Source organism: Panicum virgatum, chromosome 9N (genome assembly GCF_016808335.1).
Source record: "Panicum virgatum strain AP13 chromosome 9N, P.virgatum_v5, whole genome shotgun sequence".
In the NCBI taxonomy this organism is placed as follows: Eukaryota; Viridiplantae; Streptophyta; class Magnoliopsida; order Poales; family Poaceae; genus Panicum; species Panicum virgatum.
The window spans coordinates 17724530-17745791 of NC_053153.1; the positions used below are offsets into that span (position 1 = coordinate 17724530).

At 43.1% G+C, this 21262-nt stretch overlaps 4 protein-coding genes and 1 non-coding gene across 10 annotated transcripts; 2 read left to right on the forward strand and 3 right to left on the reverse strand.

Moving 5' to 3' along the window:
- Positions 1-634: 634 nt before the first annotated feature.
- Positions 635-3086, forward strand: LOC120688050 (probable UDP-arabinopyranose mutase 1). The gene is made up of 4 exons (XM_039970179.1): positions 635-1105; positions 1874-2124; positions 2225-2393; positions 2504-3086. Exons 1-4 carry the CDS (start codon positions 764-766, stop codon positions 2831-2833), a joined length of 1092 nt encoding a protein of 363 aa, XP_039826113.1. The 5' UTR covers positions 635-763; the 3' UTR covers positions 2834-3086.
- A 1021-nt stretch (positions 3087-4107) lies between these two features.
- On the reverse strand, positions 4108-4179 carry TRNAD-GUC. Its single transcript has one exon. It is a non-coding gene; the product is annotated as a tRNA-Asp (tRNA).
- Positions 4180-4417: 238 nt separating this feature from the next.
- LOC120692079 (ultraviolet-B receptor UVR8-like) lies at positions 4418-10178 on the reverse strand. 5 transcript variants are annotated; one of them, XM_039975290.1, is made up of 9 exons: positions 9799-10178; positions 8750-9007; positions 7961-8154; positions 7824-7871; positions 6751-6823; positions 6349-6520; positions 5419-5850; positions 5108-5299; positions 4418-4824 (listed from the first exon to the last, which is right to left on the reverse strand). In XM_039975290.1, the coding sequence occupies exons 2-9, from the start codon at positions 9000-9002 to the stop codon at positions 4746-4748; spliced, it is 1443 nt and encodes a 480-aa protein (XP_039831224.1). In that variant the 5' UTR covers positions 9003-9007; positions 9799-10178; the 3' UTR covers positions 4418-4745. The 5 variants fall into 5 exon arrangements, with proteins under 5 accessions (XP_039831224.1, XP_039831223.1, XP_039831227.1 ...); XM_039975289.1 differs by having other exon boundaries at positions 8750-9011; XM_039975293.1 differs by having other exon boundaries at positions 7961-8295; positions 8750-9011.
- On the forward strand, positions 10178-13182 carry LOC120692081 (uncharacterized protein YwbO-like). The gene is made up of 8 exons (XM_039975294.1): positions 10178-10338; positions 10985-11129; positions 11220-11342; positions 11426-11469; positions 11554-11679; positions 12472-12556; positions 12642-12698; positions 12796-13182. The coding sequence occupies exons 1-8, from the start codon at positions 10280-10282 to the stop codon at positions 12880-12882; spliced, it is 726 nt and encodes a 241-aa protein (XP_039831228.1). The 5' UTR covers positions 10178-10279; the 3' UTR covers positions 12883-13182.
- A 316-nt stretch (positions 13183-13498) lies between these two features.
- LOC120692082 (E3 ubiquitin-protein ligase At3g02290-like) lies at positions 13499-16207 on the reverse strand. 2 transcript variants are annotated; one of them, XM_039975297.1, is made up of 5 exons: positions 15907-16207; positions 15413-15603; positions 14417-14798; positions 13902-14011; positions 13499-13807 (listed from the first exon to the last, which is right to left on the reverse strand). In XM_039975297.1, the coding sequence occupies exons 2-5, from the start codon at positions 15518-15520 to the stop codon at positions 13781-13783; spliced, it is 627 nt and encodes a 208-aa protein (XP_039831231.1). In that variant the 5' UTR covers positions 15521-15603; positions 15907-16207; the 3' UTR covers positions 13499-13780. The 2 variants fall into 2 exon arrangements, with proteins under 2 accessions (XP_039831231.1, XP_039831230.1); XM_039975296.1 differs by having other exon boundaries at positions 15413-15748.
- Positions 16208-21262: the final 5055 nt, after the last annotated feature.

The following is a 21262-nucleotide window of genomic DNA, read 5'->3' on the forward strand; positions in this document are numbered from 1 at the left end:
TCCACTGTCAAGCAGTTGTTGCTCTAAAAACCTCTAGACCCTAATCTCTTACTTATAGTGATCTTGAGGCATTCTAATTTCCATAATTGCTCAGTTAGATAAGTATACTCATTAATGTTTTAATACATACCATCTATGCAAGTCTATTTATAAAGATATACAATTAAATGCCAATTTTAATTTTGCCATCTATTAACTGTCATTTATAATTGTCACTCTTAGTGAAGGCTCACTGATTAGTATCCTTTTAATGAATAGTTCCAGTGAATTTTGCCGCACAAGAAGATAACTTCACAATTGGTTATTCGAGGGAAAAAAGAATGGAAAAAATATACAGATGTTAACAAATATGTTTAAACTCGATACATACTAAATGGTACCATGTGATGGAGGCACACTTATATCCGTGAAAATTCATAATATGAATTCAAATCAAAACGTTTCCACACGCAGCTTCCGACGCACCGACATGCCTGCCCCCAGATCCAAACCTCTTGTGGACCCATTAGGAAGAGAGCTCAGCAAGAAAAAAAAAATAAAAACAAGAAAAGGGCAGGGAAGAGTAGAGAATAGAGACAGAGAGGGGAGGTCCTCTTCCTCCCTGCGCCTCTTTCTATATAAACGCCGCCTCCTCCCACCGCTCACCCCACGCCTCCCAACCCCTCTCTCCTCCTCTGCTCCCAAGATCTCCTCATCTCCCGGCCCGGCAGCAGCGCGCGGGGGCGCAGAGAGATCGAGATCCGGAGGAGGCGCGGCACCAGCAATGGCGGGCACGGTGACGGTCCCGGGGGCGAACGTCCCCTCCACGCCGCTGCTCAAGGACGAGCTCGACATCGTGATCCCGACGATCCGCAACCTCGACTTCCTGGAGATGTGGCGGCCCTTCTTCCAGCCGTACCACCTCATCATCGTGCAGGACGGCGATCCGACCAAGACCATCAAGGTGCCGGAGGGCTTCGACTACGAGCTCTACAACCGCAACGACATCAACCGCATCCTCGGCCCCAAGGCCTCCTGCATCTCCTTCAAGGACTCCGCCTGCCGCTGCTTCGGCTACATGGTCTCCAAAAAGAAGTACATCTACACCATCGACGACGACTGCTTCGTATGACCTCTTCCTCTCTTTTTTTTACTGCTCCCGTTCCTGTTAAATTCACTCTTGGATCCGACGGAAAGGCGGGATCTTGGCGCCGGATCTGGGTCCAATTCGCCCAGATCCGGCCCGATCAGATCTGGATCTCGGCTCGCGCGGTTAATTGCCTTTGATCCTTAGCGTCGGTGGTGGTTTCGCATTGCGGACCTCGATCCGTAGCACCTGGCTATGCTCAGTACTGTAGCGGCTTTGTTCCGAGGGAACAGGGCCAGCAGCGTACTGGTTGTTAGTGCCTTTGTCGTTGAGGAGGGGTCCTTTTCATTTGGCCAGGGTCCTTGTTTATGGGATCCCGTCGTGGATCACAAACTGGCATGTATTAATCAACACGTATTTAGAATGCTCTAATGTCATCGGATCTAGTTGCATCAGATCTGATCCGAGCAGTAGGCCCAATTCAGGTCAACATTAGGTTTAGCTCCTCCTAATACACACTTTCTGAGGGAAAATTTTTCACCTTTTACCACGATCAGCTCTTATTAAACGAGCCAGACGCAGTTTAAATTTTCACCTTTCACCTTGCAAGATCCACACACCTAGATCATAATGCTGAGGGTGGAACTAGCAGCTCTGTGATCTGTTGAAACATTGACAGTAATATCCAGTGATGCACTCAAATTAGGAGTTTTTATCATCTGAACTAGCAACATCATGATTATAACTAGCAGCATCATTGCACTCATTCTATTTTGTCACATTAATTGTCTTTTTTTTGCCATTTAGGTTGCCAAGGATCCATCTGGCAAGGACATCAATGCTCTTGAGCAGCACATCAAGAACCTCCTCAGCCCATCCACCCCGTTCTTCTTCAACACGCTGTATGACCCCTACCGCGATGGTGCTGACTTTGTGCGTGGGTACCCCTTCAGCCTCAGGGAGGGCGCCCACACTGCTGTCTCCCACGGCCTGTGGCTGAACATCCCTGACTATGATGCTCCCACACAACTGGTCAAGCCTAAGGAGAGGAATGAAAGGTACTGCAGTCTGTTCTCATTTTGATCCTATACATTACATTATTACAACTGTTTTTTTACATCAATGTTTGTAGCTAACTCTGTTTTTTTTTGGGTTCAGGTATGTTGATGCTGTCATGACAATCCCCAAGGGAACCTTGTTCCCCATGTGCGGCATGAACCTTGCCTTCGACAGGGATCTCATTGGCCCTGCTATGTACTTTGGTCTCATGGGTGATGGCCAGCCTATTGGTCGCTATGACGACATGTGGGCTGGGTGGTGTGTGAAGGTGTGTGGTCATTCTGTTCTTTCTGCCGCAATTGCATCAGTTGCTTTCTTTGCAAATCACATGTTTTCTAATGACGCCATTGTATTAACAACTGAGCAAATAACATTCAGGTCATCTGCGACCACTTGAGCCTGGGTGTCAAGACTGGCCTGCCATACATCTGGCACAGCAAGGCTAGCAACCCCTTCGTTAACTTGAAGAAGGAATACAAGGGCATCTTCTGGCAGGAGGACATCATCCCCTTCTTCCAGAACGTGACCATCCCCAAGGAGTGCGACACGGTCCAGAAGTGCTACATCTACCTTTCTGGGCAGGTGAAGGAGAAGCTGGGCAAGATCGACCCCTACTTCGTCAAGCTTGCCGACGCCATGGTCACCTGGATCGAGGCCTGGGATGAGCTGAACCCAACCGCCGCCGCTGCGAACGGCAAGGCCAAGTAGAGGGAGTCCCTGGTCTTCACTTCCCCTTCGAAGTGATGAAAGTATGATTGGGGCCTGCCTAGGCCCCATAGATATAGCTCTTTTTGAGAGGGAAGAGAGATTAATTCAGCAGCAGCTTTTATAATTCTTTGTTGTTATGATACCGTGGTTCTTTTGTAGTTGATGAAAGGGATTTGTCGTTACTATCATTTACATAATTCAAGACAATAATTTATCGTGTAATTTTGAGAATGAAAGCACTGTTTGTGTTGAAGCATTGTGTCTATGTGGGGTGGAATTTGCACTGCTGCTGTTGTCTTATGTGGACATAATCAGTCCTTCCAGGGTTCCAGCTTCCTGCCTGTAGGATTGTAGCAAGAGGTGGCAACAAGTTCAGCTTTCAAAATTGTTGCCATGTTCAGGGGCAGTGTTTTGTCAGCTCTGAACTGGGACACATTCTTACATGATGAAATACAGCTAGTACCAGTACCATATCGGACTGTGCAATAAAGGTGCAATGTGAAGCAGCTTATAAAGGCCGCTACATTGAAAAGCAGCAGCATTGAAAGGCCGCCGTCAGCTCTCCTTCAAGTATATCATTTCCGAACATTTACACCTCAGTATTTTCACAATCTTAATCTCAAATTTGATCAAATTATTGATGGATAATTTGACATTCTGTGACTTCGAGATGCAAAACAGAATGTCATAGGTATGAGATTTCTGTATTTTATTCATGCTAGTGTTTGTTAAATGAACTATATCCTAGTATATTATTTTACAAAAGGTTACATAGTTAATATGACACATTTGATCACATCGTCATTGCACAATTTAATGTTGTAAGCTGTCTATTAAACTGTGTCATGAAACTATGCGCTGAGAGATGTGGTTTCATTTGAGTATCACACTAACTTGGCAGTCTTGGAAACACACCATGAAACCCCCCATTGAGATTGCCCTTAGATGACTACTCACATTTGCTGGTTTTGATGGAATGTGCGAGATGTTTGCGTGTGCTTGATTTGGCTTTAGACAGTAGGTGAGTCACCACATGAACAGGAGATTAGTCTTCGACGGGGGCAAGATAATCTTTCACCTTTTCTTCAGAGATGTTCTTTACCTGTCAGACTTCCATCTCGATTTCGTTTTTCAAAAAGACTTTCACCTCGATTGTAATCAATTCGACAAGCTTTGATCACATTAAGCAGCCTACGGGACGGGAAAAAAAAAAGTGGCTTCGATGACCCAAGTACTCGGCGAGTAGGTAAAACGGTTTCCAAAATAAAAAAAATCGCCGTTGCCGGGGATCGAACCCGGGTCGCCCGCGTGACAGGCGGGAATACTCACCACTATACTACAACGACCTTGTTGCATAATTACGGAAACGGATTTATAACTATCATATAGATATTACCAAGTGCATGAACATGGGAGCGTAGCGCCTGAAACCCAGAAACCACAGGCAAACAGCTTACCAATTGACACGAACATAATCATAGACAAGCAACAGCCACCAGATAATAAAGGTAGCAGCCATTCCTGACTTGCACAAGCATCGTCACAGATTTCAGTTTATCACACTTGCAGCTGCACGCACAAGCCTATCAAGTAACAAGCACACACATGTTTCCATTAGGTCCCATGGTAACCTGACTGTTACAATTGCACGCACAAGCCTTTCAAGATACAAGCACACACGTTTCAATTAGGTTCTACAGCGACCTGAATGCCCTCGGATACACTTGAGAGGCACACAAATGGGGGTTTACAGATCAATCAGAATCAATTGCTGAGTCCAGACACAATCGCATAGACCGTAACAATAATTGTCTGAATAACATTACTGGGAGGTCAAGATATTAAGGCTGAGATGAATTGCCATGGTTTAATTGGCTTCAGCCTCTGACTGCTTCAACTATTCATCAGTGGTCTAACCGGCCTTAGCTTCTGCTTCTTCAGGAACCTGCTTTTCCAGGAGTTCACATTCTCCTCGCTCATGCACATGTTCCCTGCAACAATGCCAAAAATCGGTAACATAGAAGAACAGATCGCTTGGCTAGGTAAATACAATGAATGAAAGCCTGAAAAAAGAAAAATAAAATTTTTATTGCAAATTTTCCAGTACTGCACTAACCGATCACAGAAAACCAGTTCTTCCTATGATACTATATCATAGGTTTTTTTTTTTGCTTAGCTTGGGAATTAGCTCCCAAATAACTAATAATTAAGTTCAGTATGAAAACAACAAAAACCATTATGACCTGCCTTAATTCTGTATGTGTAGTTGTGTACCTTAGTTTCTCACACAAGCGTGCCAAGGCATCAGCACCAGTCCGTGATGCAACATCTTCTATTAGCTCAGCATTAGAAAGGTTTACAGTCTCTGCTAGCTTGAACTCACACAGCTCTTTTAGCGAACATGCATCAGTCAGAACAGCTGAGTGCCCACCTCCAGCAGCAAGTCTCCTCACCTCACCAACACACCTGCATCACACGAAAGATAATTAAGAACCTAGAGTTGGTTTTAACAAAGCTCCGTAGGAACAAAACGGTCTATGCTTAAACCCAAAAAAAGGAAATGAGATGGTGCAATTGGAACCTACCAATCAACTGGAGAGGGGAACCAAGCATAAGTAGATTTTGCATTTGCCGCCTGACCATAACTATTGTAGCCCCACCCATATATACGGCCATCTTTCATAGATACCAGTGTGTGTGAGTGCCCACAGGTAGCAAGACGAACACCTGACGGTATAACCAGGACTGGGATGTTGCGAAGTAGCATGTCAGATTCATTAAAAGAGCAAGAGAAGAAGCCACTCTGAGGCCCGACTCCCAGCTGGCCCACATGTCCTCCGCCCCACGTATAGAGAGCTCCACCTTCAGTTACAGCACAAGAGTGGACCCCTCCACAAGACACGTCACTAACCACTATTCTATCAAGGGCAACAATTCGCCTAGGGATCAGCTCCTTATCTCCAGACTGGAGGGAGCAATGCCCAAGCTGCCCCATGCTTCCCAATCCCCAAGTATACCTGCAAAACCCGAAGGTACCATAATTAGAAAATTAATCAAGTTCATGCTTGGAATAGGTTTGTGATGATGAGAGTTAAGACATGAAATGGTTACAATTTTGATTTAATGTTAACAATCTAAAAAGTGAAATCTAACAATCTCAGGAATATCTAGGTTAGCAATCGACAGACTCAGCTGAGAATCAACAAGTTATTATTCAACTATAGTAATGTAGTTATTTAATTCTTAAAGTATTAGACACATTTCTCTGTTGAAATTGGGATGCTCAAGAGGAGACACTTGGATCTCCGTGTTCAAAGATTGTAAATAGCAGCAAAAGTGCATGGAACAACACTGATACTATAATGAGAAATTAAAACTAATTTTCTTGTTCTCTTTGCAGTTAGCCCAACAGTTAGTTGTGGTTAGTCTTCGATACTCCAAATGCTTCTATTGTCATGCGAGAAACCACACAACAATCACTGACAGCAGAGAACAGCTCCCTTGAGATGACTTACACCTCCCCATTTTCTGATATAGCTGCTGTATGGTACTCGCCACATGACACCCTAACAATCTTCACTTGCTCAGGGGCGTCATCAAGGAACCTTGCATAAGCAGTTAACACACGAGCTCCCTGAAGTCCTTGAGAAGTAAAACCTCTGCCAAGCTGACCATACTCATTGTAGCCTGGTTAGTAAGAAATAGCACATACCCCGTTAATAGTCATCTAATTGTTGGTTTTTACAAAAGTGACTTTCACATAGTCAAAGCAAAACATCTTGATAGCCTAAACATTAAGTTATATCGCTGCTGATTCGCAAGGTTTGGATCAAGCAGTAAAGAACAGACCAGTACATTTGCATTAAAAAAAATCAAGAGTATGAAAAGTGTATTTTAAGACTCAGGTTGCACATTACCCCATGCTTGCAGTAGACCATCCTCAGATAGAGCCACAACATGAACAGCTCCACAAGAAACCTGCTTAATCACCTGGGATATGCAAACCATATTAAAAAGTATTGCATAAAATAATTACACACTAAATGCACAGTATCATTAACTTTTAAGTATGTCCACCCTTTTTTTTCTCAAACACACAGGAGATCTGCATATCAATATATTAAGAAGGAAGAGTATGTCCACCCTCTGGATTACAGAATTACTTGAGCATAGCTAAAACATCTAAAGACTTATGACACAAACCTGAATACGATATAGGTATTGAGTACACAAATTAGCAGTAAGACCAGAGTTGTCTACTGAAACAAGGGAGAGAATAGTGGCACTGTGGGAAAATCCATGCAACTATTCAAATTCTTCAAACTTGCTCATGTCATGGACCCAGCAGTAATATATTTTTATTCGATTTATTGATTTACAATGCCAGAATGTACATCTAGATGTGGTTTTTCTAGACCCACCTAGTTATGGTTCTAGAACATCAGAAATACAAAATACATTAAATCTGAATAGAAAACATATAAAGTTGGCACTTTCTCACGAGCAAGTTTGTCGACTGGAACAGATACAGAGAAAAAGAAACAAAGACACCTTGAGTATTAAACGGAGATGAAATTAAAACACAAGGATAAAGACATTCTCCACGGATGAGGATTCTACACAAGCTTTTATTGAGTAAATATCATAAAGTTTTCTAGTGAAAGTAAACTCAGCAAACAGGATGAGCAAAGAGACAATAATTTCATGAGATATTTGAATTCATTCCACCCAGCAAGGCTATCATGTACTCCATCCAAGGTCGTGTGGTGAAAATCATGTTATCAGATCGCATGAGATGATGAGAATCCAACTACTAATGCAATGCAGCATGTTAGAACAATTTTTTATTTTTATTTTCAAATCGAAAGAGCTTGGCAAACTAACAGGGAAATTGAATACTGACTAGGCATGTCACTGCTTCAAAATGTTACTAATACTATTTGCAATGTGTTACTAATACTTGAACCATAAGTTGTTAAAATGAACTTACTGTGTTTGGTGTGAAAGCTCCCCAAAAAAGGCGAGGATAATCAGAACCCTGTAACAAGCATGCAAATAGTGAAATATCAAATAATTGTATTAACTTCTCAAGGCTTGTTGACCCAGTGAGAAGTTATTGCAGAAAACCTGATTTTGTCCCCACACCCAAAGCCTGCTTTTGGATAATGTGCCATCGTTTTCTCGAGGCTCAGCAACAGCAGCTGTACAATGTGCACCACAGGATACCGATTTTACAAGCTCGGTCTCCAGTGACTTGACTTTCTTGGGTTCCTGCGCACTCTCCTCTGTCCCATCTCCCAACTGGCCAAACTCATTAGCACCTGTATGCATTTAAGTAACTCATTTCAGTCACAAACAGAATACCTGAACATCAAGCAGTACCTTTCATCACTGTCGATGAAGCACTCCAGTAGAAAAAGGTCCCCATGCTCTAATCCTCAGGGCTAAATTAGATGCGCCTTCTGAAGAATAATAGTAGTGTTCACAATTACACGTACTTGTTACCAAATTACACATATTGGGGTTGCACAATAGCAAGGAATTGATAACAAGAACTTTCTTAAAAGAGCAGACAAGGTAGTAGAATTAACGGGAACAAAAAAGGCAGTGAAATTAAAGACATAAGCATCATTGATAGCAGAAGCGATATAAAACAATTTCTAAGAAATACAAATGCACAAAGAACACATGAACAGAAGAATAGCTCTTTCTTGATTGGAAGATATCTTTTTCACTATTGAGAATTTATATACAGTTGCAATGCTAACGTTACTGGCAAAATAAAGATATAGATCAACTGTAACATCTAAGTCCAATATAACAATTATGGTGCTATCTCTCCCATTTCAATGTCGTTAATTCATTAGGCACTCTAACATACACCTACTGAGAATTAACTGAGCAGAAAGGACATACCCCAGGTGAAGAGTGATCCATCGGAAGCAACTGCAGCAGTATGCTCACGGCCACATGCAATATCAGTCCACCTGAGGCTCTTTCCCTTCCCCAATTTGAATAGTTTGGGAGGGAGGCTCTTGGGGATCCTCAAGTGGCACTCCTTGCCCTTTCGTGCAGTCTGACCACTGTGGTTATAACCCCAAATGTAAATTGCGCTTTTTGTTGGCACACCGACAACACGCAGGTTGCAGAGCACATCATCTATATCCATGGCCCCTGGCTGATTATGATGCATAAAAGACAAATAGGTCAACAAACAGACAGAATAGTGCACCAATTAAACCAATAAACAGACAGAACAGTGAAGGTGAGTCTGTAGAGTTGCCATTTCATAGCCTAAAATGATAAAGCAAAGCAATTTGGCCAAAAAATTTCCCAGCTTTGATGAATGGTTGTCTCCTTTCACAGCCTCATGTCCAAAAAGAAAGAAAAAAAATAAAAAAAAGTGTGCTCTCATCATTCCATCATGGAACTCCCTGGCTCCTACTTTCATCTTCCTACTTTTTATTTTTCTTGGACACCACCAATTTTCACCACTAAATTTGATAGGATGAGAAAACCTTGCTCCAGTTCATAGGTACCAAGCTGCGAAGCTGCAAGCTGAACCGCCCTGGCTAGCAAGGTGCCAACTTGTTCAGGATGGTGCAACCGGTGAAGCTATACGAGATACGAGCATACGACACCGCAGCTCAACATAGGCAAACAGGTAGCTGCAGAAAGAACAAGCTAAAGGCATCGATAACCATTACCCCCAATAACCCGCGAAATGCCCATCAGGGCATGCAACTGGTTCAGGAATCCGGATACAACGAGCAATCATTTTCCAAATCTACAAGAGAGAACAAATTGTGCCAATCTTTCCCCTACATACAAGGTCCTAGATTTACCCAGCTTCTCTGTTTCCCCAAATCAATCAGGCGGCAATTCAGCGGTCGATAAGCGCAAGAAACAACACCATGCGCTGCAGAAAAGAAATCAGAGAGGGCAGAGGAGGCTCCGGCGCTCACCTGGAGGGAAGGAACGAGGAGGAGGAAGAACGGTGCAGTCTTTCGGGCGGATTCTGCGAAAGGTGGGAGCTCGGCTTTGCTTCTCTTCGTTTGACCCCCGGAATGGCCTCGCTTCCTTGTTCCTCCTCCTCGTGGTGCACACACTTGTCTATGGGCACCGACCACCGGATTTTTCTGGAATCCCGGGATTCCCGAGGTCCTGGGAAAGGATAGACAGGAACGGCAGAGAGCGGAGGTCACGTGCCCAACGTGAGCCCGGTCCAGGGGAGGTTTGGTTTGGTAGGTCGTCGGGTGCACGGCCACTCGGGAGCGTACAGCGCGTAGACCGAGCTCACCAACGCCCACCAAACTCCTCCTCTGACGTCAGCTACCTGCTTCTCCCTCCTTCCACAAACTACAAGAGAGGAAAGCGCGGATCAAATCCCTAGCAATAACAGGGGTGTGGGGGGAACGAAGGAAGGAGAGTCCTCTGTGCTTGTGTATGCCAAGTCGCCTCCTCTCTGTTCGCATCCCGTCCCCCGCGAAACCCAGCGCTCTCAGGTTCGGTTTGTTATTCATTTTGTCTGTGTTATAATCGTCAGTTATGCTAATTAATTAGTTGCTCTAGGTGAGGGGTACTAGTTGGCCTTGGCCGCAGCAAGAAATTATGCCATTTTCTGCCACATAATTTTGCTAGTACTTTAGGAAAAAGATGGAGAACGATTCTTTGTGGGCATGTTGATAATGATTGCATCTTGATGTGTTATCTGTTGGGTGTTAGGTTACAGAAACCTGGCAGTGAAGAACAATTTGATCCTAGTTCTGAATTAAACACTTTCTTGGCTTCAGAACACTGGTAAAAAGATTTTTTTTTGAAACTAACACTGCTAAAAAGATATTGAATTGAGGATGGCCATCTCACAGAAGCATGGGATTGATTGTGCTATTATGAGACAAATCTATCATCTGTCATGCATGAGGCGATTCCTACAACCAAAATGCATCCATAAAGATATGCATCCTTACTGGAAGGGGGGAAAGTCCCCCACTTCTGCTGTCATCGAAATTCTCAAATTTTTCGTCTAGTAATTTCCAGCCCAAAGGAATGATTAACAAGCATATTACTGCTGATTACCAAATTGTCGATCAAAACTTTCTTAGGGGGAAGCTAGACCGATTTGATTGCTGACTGCTCTGCAAACTGTAGGTGCACAAAACTCATGGCTTCAGACATGGGGAGGAAGCTCATGCAGATTGATGTGAGCTCAGATACAGTGTGCCCTTGGTGTTTTGTTGGTAAAAAGAACCTCGAGAGAGCAATGGAGCAAACCATGGACAAGTATAATTTTGAGGTTTCACTCTCCTTTAAATCACCATCATGATCTGGGTTCACAATCTTGTTTATGCAGTGTTAACTTAGCCTGGACATGATTGCTTGCTAGGTCAGTTGGCATCCATTCTTTCTGAACCCTGACGCACCTAAGGAAGGCGTCAGGAAATCTGACTTCTACAAGATGAAATTTGGCCCTGTTCAATTTGAGCGTGCAACATCTCGCATGACAGAGGTTCTTTCATTTGACCTTGCCATGGTAGATTTTGTTCACTTTCCAGAAAATGGATTTAGCTGTTTGGCATGCGGGCGTTTCAGATATTTCGAGGACTTGGATTTGAATTTGACATGTCAGGGTTGACGTAAGTACATGGTTTTAAAGTTATTGCTTCTTACATTCTTGTCATGCAAACATCACACTTGCTGAAGCAACGATTTTAATCCAGGGGGAATACGATGGATAGCCATAGGCTCATAACACTTGCTGGACATCAAGGCTATGACAAGCAAAATGCTCTTGTAGAAGAATTATTCCAGAGTTACTTTTGCCAAGGAAAGTATATTGGTGACAAGTGAGTACACATAGAACTTGTTGATTATTTGTATTGATCATAATATTTTATTGTGCATTCATTTTTGTTGTTAGCCTGTATATTCTGTAATTTATTTTATAATTCTCCTAGATCATCTTTTATCTGGCTCTGTTATGAATTGGTCCATATGAAAAAATTCATATTTTGAGTCATTGGTCATCCACTAGAAATCTTGAAGCTGCATCAATTTGTGTAAATAAGACTTTCAGAATTTACATTTGATGCGTATATTCTGATGGTAATCTGACAATATTGGGAGTGATTTGCACGATCTCTTTCTCAAAACTCTACCACGTTATGGTTGAAGTATTTGTTGCACTATCTAATCTAAGTATATATTTTCATATTTCAATTGTGAGTTGAAGCACTTCAGTGCAAGTTTTATTGAAAATGTACAGATGAATAAGACAAATTTGCAGTAGGTCATGTGCTAGATCTATTTTTCTGGTACGGTTGATATTCATTTTGTACTGAGACTTTGAGAAAAAAGCATATAGTCTCTGGCCCCCTTTTGTGATATTCTCTGGATCCATATGACCTGCATCATAATCTACAAACTATATCTAATCATGATGGACCTCCATTAAGGTGCTGGGTGTCAATAGTGCAAGAGCATTCAATGCTTGAGGTTCTCTTTTCCAGTTTCCTCAACCGCAGATTTATCGTGCAAACTGGAATTTTGCATGTTGTATCCTTCCTATGTTGGAATGTTCTTTTCTATATTAATCATTAATGTTGAGCCAGCTAATTAAACTATTTCATGTATCGCAGGCAGGTTTTGCTGGATGTTGCAAGAAAGGTGGGCATAGAAGGGGCAGAAGAGCTGCTTGAAGACCCTAGCAGAGGAGTTGATGAGGTAAGCAGTACGCTTTCCCGTGAACTCTGCCCCCTTCCATATCCCTTTGATGACAGGGCTCACATATCTTTTCTGCTGCCAAAAGGTTCAGGAAGAACTCAACAAGTACTCATCTGCCATTTCCGGGATCCCTCACTTTGTGGTATGAGGACTAATTGATTGTGATAATATTTATCATCTTTTATCTGGTCAATGTATGCATATTTTATCCATCTGTTGTTCACTGCACTACCATTCAGATCAATGGAAAATATCAACTCAGTGGTGGCCAGCCTCCAAGTATATTCATGAAGGTGTTTGAGATGGCTGCAAAAGATGAAGCTTGACTGTGATCTAAGGAACTCCAAGTATGCTTGTGTATGTTTGAAGTGATAAATATTGGATTCCAGAATTTAACAATAAAGTTGGAGTACAATTAATTTCTAGCTGATTGTGAAAGAACATGTGGAATTATTTGTATTTCCATAATTTTGATGTGGTGATAATTAGTGGTGAACATATTTGAATAAATTTTTGAGGTGATAGGATATGGCAGAGGGGCCAGAATGTCGCAAAAGCTGAATCTACTCTGTATTCATATTTGATGGGAATGGGATATGCGGAAGATATCTGTCAAAAGAAAAATTCAGTATTTTTGTCAGCAAAATTCAGTTTTTGATTACAAATTTGAAAGGAATGGAGAAGCCCTGGCATACGCAACAGTGTCTAAATCTGTTGTCAGTGACACTAAATTTTCCATCATCTTTCTGGTCCAATATATCATTTCACCTAGAGAAATTTCTGCAATGGCTATATTTGTCAAAAACCTTCAGACAGATCCTCTTGCAAATTATTGGCCAAGATGTGACTAATGGCCACTGATCTGTTTCTTGTCAATTGACTTCGATTATCAGCAACAAACTGAGGTTTCTGGAACCTAAGATTTTCAGTGTTAAAACCTAATGCAATCAACCTCTTGAAAATGTAACATCATTGAGCATGTAACATCAATGACCCCATCAGTTTGAAATATCATATGTAAATTGGCACAAACCATCAACTTTGTCAAAAAAAAAGTGGGGGAGGATTCTCTACTCTTTAAAGAAAAATTGAAACTTCGCGCCGCTGGAAGTTTCAACAAACAATCTAGCGACCGTATTCCATCAGTGCTATGTACACAACATATTGCATCTAGCCTGCCTGAATCTTCCGCTTGCCATAGGTGAAGACTTTGCCTCAGCAGGGTCATTCATCCTCGTTAAACAACATAACCTGCAGTGGGAGGTTTCATCGTTAGAGATATTGCAAATGTTGATCAATTACAAGTAATCTTCAGTGAAATAATTTTCTGGTAGAAGATACGTACCTTTGCGCAGACAGGGCAAGCTTGACTTCTTTCCATCCACTCGTAAATGCAACTAAGATGGAAATTATGGTTGCACTGCAATGCAATCTTTGGATTCTCATAATCATATTCTGCAGATAAAGTATAATATTCAGAACACAAGAAATACTGAAGTCATAAATGCATGGCTTTGTGCATAAACTATATTACGAGAGTTAGAACATCTTTCCAACACAGTTACCCATATTTTTCAAGCTATAAATTAGCTAAAATGTTCTTCTGCTCATATTGTCATTGAAGCATGTTAATAATCTAACAATCCATCATAACCTTTAAGCACTTAGGCATGTCCATATTTAGAATGATTCAAATGAATGAGCATGTAGTATTTCCTTCTGTAACTAAAATCACGTGGTTTAACTAATCTCCTTTTATTCATCATGCTAGACACTCAAACCTGTAAATTGTAAAGCCAGTATCTGCTGAGCAAAAATCTGAATAGGAGAGAGAGAGGAGTGCCAATGGCTTCCACCAACCATCTAGGCATATCGGACAATCATCCTCATTGTCAGAAGAATCAGAGGCTTGTATTCCATCAATTCTCGAACCTCCTGAGTGGTGTTTTACTGAAGACCCATCAACCTTTTGAGATGTGCAAGTTGATGCAGTATCAGTATTCTTTCTTTCTGTAATTTGTCCAGGTTTCTGGAAATGCGCTGATGCTTTGTCATGTTCTGACACAGTTGGGTGTTGCACCCTGGGAGGACTGAATTGAGGATCATCATAAGGCAAAGGCCTTGGAGGGGCACGGAAAGTATCCATTGAATCCATTTGTCCTTCAGAGATGCGAGCTGCAAGAGGAATCCTCCCTCGATCAGGAGCGACCCGTGTATCGCCTCTGTGACGAGCAGCAGAGCCCTGGGTTGGAAGTGATTAGAAGAGGCTGCATAACAGCTGACTGAAAGACCAGATGCAGTGAAAATGTATGTTAACAGATCAAACAAATGTGACATATTAAGTCCACTATACTTGGACTATATGACTCCAGAAAATGCATTAAGTCACGTGAACTCAAACTTCAAAAATAGATCTCAAAATGTGTTGCCGAAGTCACTGATAACAAACTGAATGAGCTGCAGCCAAATTATGGCATTCTACTAGAACTTGAAAGTTATAATCCTTTTTTTTCTGTTCCACACCACCTCCTTAATGAGACGAACATTGCTGCTCCATCCAACGATGTAAGCTGAAACTCCGAAGTTGATCTCAGAAACGGCCATGCATTATCAGAGAACATGGAGGCGGGCACCACCTGACAGTGCTGGCATGGATCCCCAAATGCTAACACGTATTTTGCAGGATCCACGAGCATCATCGGAAGAACACAATCACACATGCAGACACTAAACTGAATGCACCACAAATACATTCAGGCCTTACAACCACAACACGCCAATACCCAATACAGTTGCAGTCATGCAGTGACAAACGGATGAGAGATAAACAGCAGTATAGCAGTGCTAGAAGCATACCGAGTCGATGCCGTGGTAAGCAAAAGGCCATGGCAGGCAGAAGCAGCAGACGGGCGGCGCCGCCGTGCCGTCATCCGGGTAGCGCAGGCAGCACAGCAGGGACCCCATCCCTCGCCTCCCCCTTCCAAGTTCGAACCAGGCAGAGGATTCTAGTAGCGCCGGCGCGGCGCCTCCAATTCTTGGACTCTCCCCTGTTCGCCACCGCCCGTTCAGGGAGGAAAAAAAGAAGAAGAAGAACAGAACAAATCCGGCCGCTCGCGATAAAAAAAGGCGGAGTGGGGCACAATTCGCTGCTGCGAATCAACGCAGATTTTCCTTCCCCTTCGTCGCGCGTAGCTGGGAAACAATTGCCGATTAAAAGATCAGTCGCCGAGGCTCCGACTGCGGCGACGGCGGCGAGTGCGGCGGCACAAGTGACTTGGTGCTACTGCCGCTGCAGCAACTTACTCAACAAATAAACAAAAAAGGGTAATTTTTCACGACTGGATTCTTACTGCGAGTTCTAGGCGGCAGATTGGAAACTTGGAAGAGAGACCGCGGAGCGATCGGGTTAAGGTTAAACCCACAACCCCCCCACGCAGATTGGCAGCGCAACGGTCCCTGAAAATCGGAGGTGGAGACGGATTTGTTTGTTGGAGGTGGAGTTGGATTGGGGGTGCGGATTGGATTGGGGTCAGGAGATCGGAGGTGGCACGCAAGGCATTGCGAGCTGCGATTTGCTGTTGCACCGAACAACGAGCGCAACGGAGGGGCCGAAAGGAAGAGAGAGAGAGGCAAAGCGAGGGAGAGAAAAAAAATAAAAACGAAAATAAAAGAGAGAGAATCTTGGTGAGGACGCTAGTGACTAGGCCAGTCATCTGTCGGGTCGGGTCAGGTCATTTCGGGTCAAAAAATGTTGGCCCATGCCCGGCCTATGACATGGTCGGGTCGGGTTGGTCTGCAATTTTGTGTGTAATTTTTGAGTTGAATCTAGTTTTTTTGAGTTTCGAATCAAAAATTTCGACCCGTACCTGACCCGTCACTTGCTCGGGTCGGGTCGGTTTTTCTTCGGGTGGGTCGGGTCGGGTTTATCGGATCGGGTGACCCATGATCAGACCTACTAATGACGAGATTAGCCCTTGCTTTTGCTAACAACAAAAGCCTACTGTTTTGTAGCACCTTTTGAAGGTGCTAATTGCTATTTTTAATGATGGCACCAAAGTCCAAATCTTCCCTGATTACCTGCTGGGAAAAGGGGAGATTAATGGTGGACACAATTGCTGGACTTAAGAATAGGTGGAAGAAAATACTAACAGGTGGAAGAAAATACTATATGCTTAATGATTTTGCCGTAAATGTTTGACTAATATCAGTAAACTATTAATTGGGCTTATTTCAAATTGCGGTGTGTTATTTGCCAAAATAGTATCATTTTGTAGGAATTCATAATATGAATATGCATCACGATTCCTATATTATTAATGAACCTCACGTAATGCTTTTTTAAGAAATATTGCAATGACAATTCCACAAACATAGTTCACATAAAGATCTTGAAACATAGTCCCAAAAATATTTGCACAGATATCCTGGATCACCGGAAACTGTAAACACTGAAACCAAAATAAAATTACTAACTTGTTAAGTACGTGAAAAGAAAATTGAATTTTTAGTGTCAAGTGGTGTTCAAAGTAAGAGCAGTGTCCTAGAAATTTAGATGGGGCCCAGAGCATAGCATCAACGTACTATGCTTGGGATGGCCCCAATTCATTGATGCAGGACTGACCGCGTTCAATTTCCTTGATTAATGGACCCACCTGTTTATTATCGATCCAAGTCAATGTGGTGTCTTCCATTTTAACCTAGTTTGCGCCAACAACGATTAGATAAACAGGACAACGACATGTGAACCATCTGAAATCTTCTTATAAGATCTAGCGTAGTATGCTTGATAGGCAGAGCATCTAGTCGCTGACAAGTGGGCCAGAGGAAATATCAAATGTGTTACAAGTACTGAAATGCCATCTCAACTAGTCACTGGCAAGTAAACCGTCTGAAACAGTCTTTGAGTGCCAAAATATTTCCGGAAAATTAAAAGTAAATGGAGGTAATTTTGTACTACATGACTATCCTTATCAATTCCTCATCGTCCATCCATTCATGCATTTGATTTCCCACCTACTAAAGTCTAAAAGAAAGGAGAGGTTTGCTTGGACGGGCAGCTTCGCTAGCTGTTGATCACGGTGGTATTTTTAGTTGAGAAGAATGGCGGCCAGACTGCAACGTGCACAATAATCTTTGCATCCCGGAAAAGCCCCTCGTGAGTGGTGGAGTCGCATAGTAATCAAATCCTTCAGTCTAATCACGTTCATTCTCCAATCAGGGCAGGGCAGTGAGCGCTCCCAAGCCGCAACTGCACTGTCTCATGTCAGCCATCTAAGAGTGTTTATTTTTCTAGTACATTGTATTTGTCTGCCACCCAGAGGCCCATTATTCAACATAGTTAAGGACGATGACAGACACTAGCTAGCTACGGAGTACTTCATATATATCATTCGTTTCTATCCGGTCCAACTTGTTGATAATAAGAAACGCCATTACTTGCGTGCTAATCCCTCCATTATAGTTGCGTTCCGTGCAGCTAAACGGTTAGTCCGTGACTTCTAGTCATTTCTCCGTAAGTTTCAGATCGTAATTATTCCGGCTTAGTTTACTCTCTCTTACAGAATACTATTGAATAAGCCGAAAAATCAACTGGCTTTTTTTTTCTGTAGCCAAACAGAATAAATATCACTTTAATGGAATTTAGTTAGAAGTGGTAAAGAGCTTTAAAATTTAGTCTAGATAATCTAAAAGTTAAGCTCTAAAATAGGGCTAATAAGTTGGATTGTGAGGAGACCTACCTCTAAAAGTAGCACGTCAGTTGCTCAAGTGCTTCACACTGATGTCTCAGTGAGATACTGCCCTTTTCGCACCTGCAGGACAACAGTTTCATTCCCAACTTGAAACTTCGCTGTGAAAACAAACCTGCTATACGACCTAGACAGCGTGGTCAGGTGCTCCCCAGGCCAGCTGCATCAGCGCACCGTGTCATTCACTGAACCTGCATTACAGTAAACAATGCGATTGCTATCGGCGTCGGTGTCGATGAAGGGCCGTGCAAGCAGCTCCAGGACCATGCTTAGCTTTTCACTGATCACGACTGTAATCAAATGTCTCGACCGAACGGGGAGGTTAGCTTCCAACTGACAGCAACGTCGTCTGTCATCTACTAACTCTCCAGTAATCGACAAATCAACAATCAGAGCTTGTTGGGCCGGCCGGCGGGCAGGCAGGCTTCAACGCACTCACTTGTTACCAAAGCGACGACGACCTAACCTGCGGCTCAGCTTAGCTTCATCTTGACGTGCCGGAAGTCCCCATCGTGCAGTGCGAACTGAACGGCATTTTCTGAGTGGTCTTGCTTGTTGGATCAGCAAAATGCCAATGCTGGTTTCTAAGATTGATGCAGACACTCAGGTAGTCGAGTCCTCGGCGCTTCTATGACTACATATAACGTACCCAATATTGTTTCTACCGTTGCCCGCACAAAACATTTCTCCCGGTCGACCAACCCATGTGCTTCGTTTCCATTAGTGGTAGTATCCGCACGGACTCTCTTTCCTTTTTTTTTTGGTTTTCGGGCCCAGGTCTCCCTTTCCTGGTCAACAATCCCCCGCGCCCCTGTTGGCGGAGCCACCTTCGGATGACGGGCGAAGATGCGGCGTCCCACGAAACCGAAGCCCGGGGATAAAACGATCGCGCGGCGCCTCGGGGAGATTCTGAAGAACTTATCAGAGTAAACTGCTTGTAACAATTCTTGTAATCTTCAATGAGATTTTGTCGTTGTTGATAGCTTGCATCCTGTTGGTGTGTCTTCAGAAGCATGGTCTGATACCGTAGCATAAGTATGAACTACTCGATCAATCGAGTAGAATGCTCGCATGGAGTAATCTTTAAAGTTGATCAGTTAGGATGAGTCCCGTCGGACTACCCAAATAGAAAAAACTGTAAAGATATCCATAAACTACTACAGCAAGCGAGTAGTGTGTCCTGACCAAGGACTGGAGTAATTTTTAAGGTAGATCTATTAGGATGAACTCCGTCGAGTTATCTAAGATGAAACCATCTTAAAGATATCCAATACCTATTCGAGCTCGCGAATAGGGTGTCTAACTTGTAGACTGGAGTAACTAATAAGATTGACCTGTTAGGATGAACCCCATTGGGTTACCCAAAATGGACAAAGTGTACTAGTATCCATAACATACTCGAGTGAGCGAGTAGTTTTGCCTTTTAAGGCTAGGCTGGAGTTTCTTATAGTTGACCTGTTAGGATGAACTCCGTCGAGTTACCCAAGATGGACAACTAGTTAAGGTATCCATACACCTTCTCGAGTTAGGCGAGTAGGTTGTGCCCTTATATTAAGGACAAGGATGTGGCTTGTGTAGTTGTCCTGGTGGAAAACTATGTGGGCTATCCTGAACAGGTGATGCTGTCAATTTAAAAAACTGCCTTTAATGTAGTCAATGAGCTGGTAAAAAACCCTTTCTTTATTAAAGAAATCAACTAGCATCACCTTGTTGCTTGGATCAAGGATAGAACTTGCGCAAGTGCTCAATATTCCAAGAATTCGGTACCTCATTGCCATCTGCGTCAGTGATTCTGTATGATCCTGGTCTTGTAACCTTGGTTACGATGAAAGGACCCTCCCATCTGGAATTTAACTTGTGCAGTCCCGTCTCATCTTGGATCCATCGTAATACTAGATCTCCAACATTGAAAGATCTTTGCTGGACATGCGATCATGATAGCGTCTAACTCCTTGAAAATATCTAGCTGATTGAGTTAAAGCGCTGACTCTGGCCTCTTTGACTGAATCTAGCTCAAGCTGTCGAGCTTCATCTGCTTCTCCTTCTTGATAGGCTTCTACTCTTGGAGATCTCCACATGATATATGTGGGTAGTATAGCCTCTGACCCATAGGTGAGGAAGAAAGAAGATTGTCCAGTTGCTTTGCTAGGCTGCGTTCGCAGCCCCCAGACCACATGGGGTAATTCTTGAATCCACTTGCCACCTTTTTTGGTGTTGGCGTCGTAGAGTCTTTTCTTGAAGCCGTCAAGTACTAATCCATTGATGCGCTCTACTTGACCGTTTGCCCGAAGATGAGCTACTGAAGCATATTTAACCTCGATGCAGGAGTTGTCACAGAAATCCCTAAAAGATTGTGATGTGAAATTAGAGCCAAGATCCATAATGATGGTGTGAGGGAAGCCAAATCGGTGGATAATGTTAGAGATGAAATCCATAGCTCTGTCGGATGAGATCTTGACAATGGGCTTGTACTCGATCCACTTAGTGAACTTGTCGACTGCTACCAGCACATGATTGAATCCTCCTGGAGCTACGGTTAATGGTCCGATCATGTCCAAACTCCAATAGGTGAACGACCATGATGGAGGGATTGTTATCAAGTTGTGTACTGGGACGTAAGTCTTTTTGCCAAAAAATTGGCAGCCAGGGCATCATCTGACAAGGTCTTCTGCATCTGAAATGGCTGTTGGCCAGAAGAAACCTGACCTGTAAGCCTTGCCGACTAGTGTCCTTGACGCGGCGTGATTGCCGCAAACTCCTTCGTGTATCTCTCTGAGGATGTCTTTGCCTTCTTCAAGGGTAACACACTTCATGAGGATGCCAGAAGCAGAGCGCTTGTATAGGTTGTCGCCGACTAGGATGAAACCCTTGCTATGCCTGATGATGCGGGTAGCTTCGGCGCTTTTAGGATCAACATGTGGTGGAAGCTTGAACTCCTTGATGAAGTCGATAAACTGAG

Coding starts and splice junctions, on each gene's coding strand:
- LOC120688050 (XM_039970179.1), top strand. CDS start 764: ATGGCGGGCACGGTGACGGTCCCGGGGGCGAACGTCCCCTCCACGCCG. Junction 1,106..1,873: donor CCATCGACGACGACTGCTTC/GTATGACCTCTT, acceptor TTTGCCATTTAG/GTTGCCAAGGATCCATCTGG. Junction 2,394..2,503: donor GGGCTGGGTGGTGTGTGAAG/GTGTGTGGTCAT, acceptor AATAACATTCAG/GTCATCTGCGACCACTTGAG.
- LOC120692079 (XM_039975290.1), bottom strand. CDS start 9,002: ATGGATATAGATGATGTGCTCTGCAACCTGCGTGTTGTCGGTGTGCCA. Junction 7,872..7,960: donor GGGTGTGGGGACAAAATCAG/GTTTTCTGCAAT, acceptor TGCTTGTTACAG/GGTTCTGATTATCCTCGCCT. Junction 6,521..6,750: donor TGGTCTACTGCAAGCATGGG/GTAATGTGCAAC, acceptor CTTACTAACCAG/GCTACAATGAGTATGGTCAG.
- LOC120692081 (XM_039975294.1), top strand. CDS start 10,280: ATGCCAAGTCGCCTCCTCTCTGTTCGCATCCCGTCCCCCGCGAAACCC. Junction 11,130..11,219: donor TGGACAAGTATAATTTTGAG/GTTTCACTCTCC, acceptor ATTGCTTGCTAG/GTCAGTTGGCATCCATTCTT. Junction 12,699..12,795: donor CCGGGATCCCTCACTTTGTG/GTATGAGGACTA, acceptor ACTACCATTCAG/ATCAATGGAAAATATCAACT.
- LOC120692082 (XM_039975297.1), bottom strand. CDS start 15,520: ATGGGGTCCCTGCTGTGCTGCCTGCGCTACCCGGATGACGGCACGGCG. Junction 14,012..14,416: donor TTGTCCGATATGCCTAGATG/GTTGGTGGAAGC, acceptor CTTTATCTGCAG/AATATGATTATGAGAATCCA. Junction 13,808..13,901: donor CTTGCCCTGTCTGCGCAAAG/GTACGTATCTTC, acceptor CTCCCACTGCAG/GTTATGTTGTTTAACGAGGA.